The 5,000-nt window shown below is 48.5% G+C and overlaps 1 protein-coding gene across 1 annotated transcript in view; it reads left to right on the top strand.

The window, feature by feature from the left end:
- Positions 1-2,010: 2,010 nt before the first annotated feature.
- Positions 2,011-5,000, top strand: part of cadm4 (cell adhesion molecule 4) — a gene marked incomplete at both ends in the record, with an annotated part of 49,190 nt that continues 46,200 nt past the window's right edge. The window contains 2 exons of the mRNA XM_084444678.1: positions 2,011-2,487; positions 3,993-4,203. Of these exons, the coding sequence (XP_084300804.1) occupies positions 2,011-2,487; positions 3,993-4,203 (688 nt within the window). The remainder of the gene's footprint in view (positions 2,488-3,992; positions 4,204-5,000) is intronic.

Consider the following 5,000-nt stretch of genomic DNA (forward strand, 5'->3'; position numbering starts at 1 on the left):
GCATAACCCAGACTCGTCCATCAGACTGCCAGATAGAGAATTGTGATTCGTCACTCCGCAGAACACGTTTCCACTGCTCCATAGTCCAGTGGCGGCGTGCTTAAAAAAAAATTCCCACAGACACACTCCAAAATCTTGTAGAAAGCCTTCCCAGAAGAGTGGAAGCTGTTAAAGCTGCATATTAATGCCTATGAATTTAGAATAGGATGTCATAAAAGCTCCTGTAGGTGTAATGTGTAGGTGTCCCAATACTTTTGTCCCTATAGTGAACAGTTAGATAGATAGATAGATAGATAGATAGATAGATAGATAGATAGATAGATAGATCAATGGACATATTGATATAGTATGACTGCTACGACAAATCAATCTACACCTGAATATCCGCTCGCCCAGTTGTCAAAAATGTATGAAGGAGGCGGTGCCATACAGCGCGCGGGCTGAATCCCACCGGTCAAGTGAGGAGCAATCTGGGCATTACGCACACACGCGCAGCCGCAGCAGCCCTCCTGGACGCCTGGTCGAGATATGAACCGCCTCGTCGAGGCTTGGCTAATGTAATTTGAGTAAATACATGTCCAAGTTTTGTTTTGTTTTCTTCTATGGGAATGGAGCAGGGATGATCACCCATAGCCACCCCCCTCCTATCGGATTAGAATCTGGGGTTAACTAATCTCTGCCAATCTCAACTAAATCTATCTAATCGTGGTAGAAAATTACACTATTAGAATGGTATGCCTGCTGTATTACACAGGGGTGACGGGGTTTGTGCGTCTGACGGGCTCATTTTGGGCGCAGCGGGAATAAGAAACAAAGAATAAACGCGGAGGTCTCACGGCTCATGGCATACAGTATCTGCGAATCCACTCTCGTGTGTGACAGTGTGGCTGTGCATTTTGGAGAACTTTAATTGGATGTGGAGACGGACACATTAAACGCACAACAGCTGCCCGAATGCAATAGTCGCACCCTTCCAGAAATCACGTACATGTGTAGGCTATCTTTATTTCGACTTGAAACCCCCCCCTCTCTGCCCGTTTCAGCGGAGTTGATGGAAACAGAGGTCGGGTAGCCCACCTCTAAGCATGTTCTATAGTAAGCCATGCGCCATCCAATTGGCAGCATCTATTCACACTCCAGCGCCGGCGCGTCATCGTCGGTTCACATCTACGAAACGAGTTGTAAGCAAATGAGAACATGTGAGAGAACCGAGAGTGAAAAGAGCAGAACGGAGACAAGGAGACAAACGTGAGCATACTGGAACGAAGACGTGTGATAAATCATTTTATCAACGTGAAAGTAGACAATAGACTGGTGATGGTGGCTGGTTTTGGGGTCCTGTCTGGAATTGGAATTGTAGGCTATCTTCTTTTTGTGTTAAGATCCGTGCACACCATCGTTGAAGTCCTAATTATATTTGCAGACAGTTGGATGCTGGTGCGTGTGAATGGACGTGCATGTGCCAACCTTGATGACTGAAGATTTAATAATTTACACATCAACGTCTCGCTGGATGATCCCCACACAATCGTGTTGATTTGCCGTTCCGGCAGTTTGTTCTGGCTGAATCTTTCGACGACTGGCTTCTGATATTGTCCTCATCTGCGATATCATCTGTTGCTGCGGCCGGATTTAAAAGCTTTGCTGCCATTGACATGCATTGGGAACGACTCTGGCATTCGGAGATGTAGACAACCTCTATTTACCTTTTTCTTACATATTTGATTCCAGGTAAAATGGGCGAAAAATTATTACTACTCTTATTGCTTCTCTTATCTTTACACGCGAGGTTGTGATATTGCAAGCGAGCCATTCAAAATGATCCATCTCAACATTCACCGGTTTCTCCAGGTTTCACCGTTTCATTTCTGAACCAGACTGTAATATCCCTGTCACCAGACGGATTTCAGCGTGAAGTACCCAAATATTGGAGACAAATACGGAAACCGTGGAGGCTTTTTTTCTTTTTTAATCGACTTACTCCTTTACAACCGAGGATAAATGTTGATGATGGGAGACGACGAATTGGAGGCTCATCAGGTTGATATCGATTCGGATTTGGAGCCGCAAAGTCGGCCTCGCTCGTGCACCTGGCCGGTACTCCCGTGTCCGGAGGATTTCCCCGGAGGACACGAGGTCAGCCGGGGTCTCCCACTGACCACCATCAAGGTGGAACCGGAGGATGTTCCCGCTTGCAGAGCAGAAAGGCTGGGTGGCGCGCCGGCGGAGCTGAAGCATCCAGCCGGTACCGGTGTGACGCACCCATGCTTGACCGGTCCGGCGCTCGATGTTACCGGCCAGCTGCGCAAAGCCAAGTCCTCCCGACGGAACGCATGGGGTAACCAGTCCTACGCCGACCTTATCACCCGCGCCATTGAGAGCACCCTTGAAAAAAGACTCACACTGTCACAGATATACGATTGGATGGTCCGTTATGTGCCGTATTTCAAGGATAAGGGTGACAGCAACAGCTCAGCTGGATGGAAGGTAAGGCGATTGCGACTGGGCACAACACATGCACCAACAGTGGTGAATATTTCTTGTCAATATTAATCACACCAGACGTCTCACGACAGTGTAGGATCCCGTCTCCGGTAGCTTCCTTGCCCGTTCTACACCTCTCCCGTCCCATCCACACAGATTCAGCTGGTGGTTACGCATGAATGGTGCCATGCGCTTTCTCTTGCCTTTGCCCGTCATTATCTCTTTCCACGGTGGTAGCGGATGAAATGATCGGATTCATTTGGGCAGACGTGGGTCTAAGCCTATAGAGCTGTTCGCCATGGCATATTGGCTACAGAAGTGACGAAATTGAAGCTAAGATTGACGACCATGAAAACCAATGCATGGTGTTGCTCTTCTGTATCTCACTCCTCTGTAGCCTAGGTGAGTGACACAGAAGCCGAGAAGGAAACGGTTTCAACCGGCCAATTCTCAACTTGTCTTTCACAGCACACTGACTGCTAAGAGACAGTCTCCTGCTAGGAGACCTGCTTGTCAACTGTGAGTGTCCACAACATTCAGCCAGGGGTTCTCCACTGACCACACAGTAGCCACCCTGAGCAGAACCTCTTGGTTGTCTGCCCAACAGCCCGAGCCGCCTCTCATACTCCTGCTCTTCAATATAACAACCACATATGAGGTCAATAACGGTGGAAATCTGGCAGATGATGGACAGCCACTGAGACGCACTCCAGATGAGGCCCAGAATACCTCACTTAGGGTTATTGGTGAAGCCCATAGGGATGTTTTAAACTAGCTCACCTGAACACAGGTAAACCTCACTGGGCTCACTGGCTCTCTGGTGTATTTTGCAGAGCTGTGTTGAACAGCATTGCATCGATTGTCCATGTCTATTGTATGCTGTATACCTTTGTGTGTGTGTGTTTGTGTGTGTGTGTGTATGTGTGTGTGTGTGTGTGTGTGTGTGAGAGAGAGAGAGAGAGAGATAGATAGATAGATAGATAGATAGATAGATAGATGGTCGATCCCCAACGTGTGACGTTGGTCGCAGCCATCAGCATTAGCAGAAGTGTGTTGTAGCCTATTGTTGAAAAAGACTGAAAAATCAGCAATCTCACAACACAGAGATGCGGTCCCCCTCAAAAACGGGCGTGAATTTCTCACCGTTGTCACACCATTAGTGGCGTGTCACACACGTTCTATCTCTTAATGGGATTCACTCAGAATACAGCCCAAACACTGCGTTGACATGTGAGAAGTACTCAGAGGCTTGGGGAAACGCTTTGTGCTAATAACATATTATTTCTTTATGTCCTGGTGTATGTACAGTACAGTTCGTACAGTATACCCATCCTCTTCAACTTCTACTGATATATTTGTTTATGTCTTTGCGCGTCTGACGTAAAACACCGGGCAGTCACGGGTCGAGGAGCTAAGCCCTCTGCAGTCTCCCGGTCTTAATCGCGAGCGCCTGACTGGCACCCTAAGCCCGTCCCGTTTAAGTGAGCGCCGCTAAGGTGTGTCTGCAGGTAGCTTATGGGCTCATTATCCCCGGCTGCACTCTGACCCTACCGCGGCTACGAGCTAACAGCCGCTCCACCGCAAGCCACTCTATCCTTAGCACCCGCGGCCCTGACACGTCGTCCACGGATACCAAACTGCAAATTAGCAGGCTGAACAGTGGAAGTCTGTGGTCCGGGGGGCTATTTCGGGCGGCAGACGAGACGAGGCCCTCTCCAGGTAATGAGCAGGATTAGGTGAGGTTGTTTAAGGCAGCCAGCCTGGGCAGGAGTAATGTCAGAGAGAGCCCTGACCTGCCCCCAGTTTGGAGTCAGAGACAGAGGAGGGACTGTAAACATACACTTATGTGTGGCCATCGCACGCTCAGCCGTGTTGATGCACGCACGCGCACGCACGCACACACACACACACACACACACACACACACACACACACACACACACACACACACACACACAGCGAGAGGTTCGCCAATAACAACAGGTTTCGCCAATAACAACAGGTGTGTTCTTCATGTCACCATAGAATGGCTTCGTAAAGCTCATAGAGGTACTCAACCCTAGCCTCTCTCCAGAGTCAAACATTATGTTGAATCGCTGCACTCCGCATACTACATAATAGAGTCTGTGCCACTTCATAATAGAGTCTGTGCCACTTCATAATAGAGTCTGTGCCACTTCATAATAGAGTCTGTGCCACTTCATAATAGAGTCTGTGACACTTCATAATAGAGTCTGTGACACTTCATAATAGAGTCTGTGCCACTTCATAATAGAGTCTGTGCCACTTCATAATAGAGTCTGTGCCACTTCATAATAGAGTCTGTGCCACTTCGCCGCCCAAGCTGGTATTCTGAGGGCGTATCAACGGGTCAAAATTGAAAGAGTGACAGGTCGTAGCAGCAAATGAGAGATGCTAGCCCAGGTTAGATGGGCGGGGCATATCTATGGGTGGGAACGCCTGATCGCAAAAGTCGTTACTGATTGGTGTCGCGGGGATTCTTGTGAAACCAATGA

The sequence above is a fragment of the Borostomias antarcticus genome (assembly GCF_949987555.1).
Source record: "Borostomias antarcticus genome assembly, chromosome: 10".
Classification (NCBI taxonomy): Eukaryota; Metazoa; Chordata; class Actinopteri; order Stomiiformes; family Stomiidae; genus Borostomias; species Borostomias antarcticus.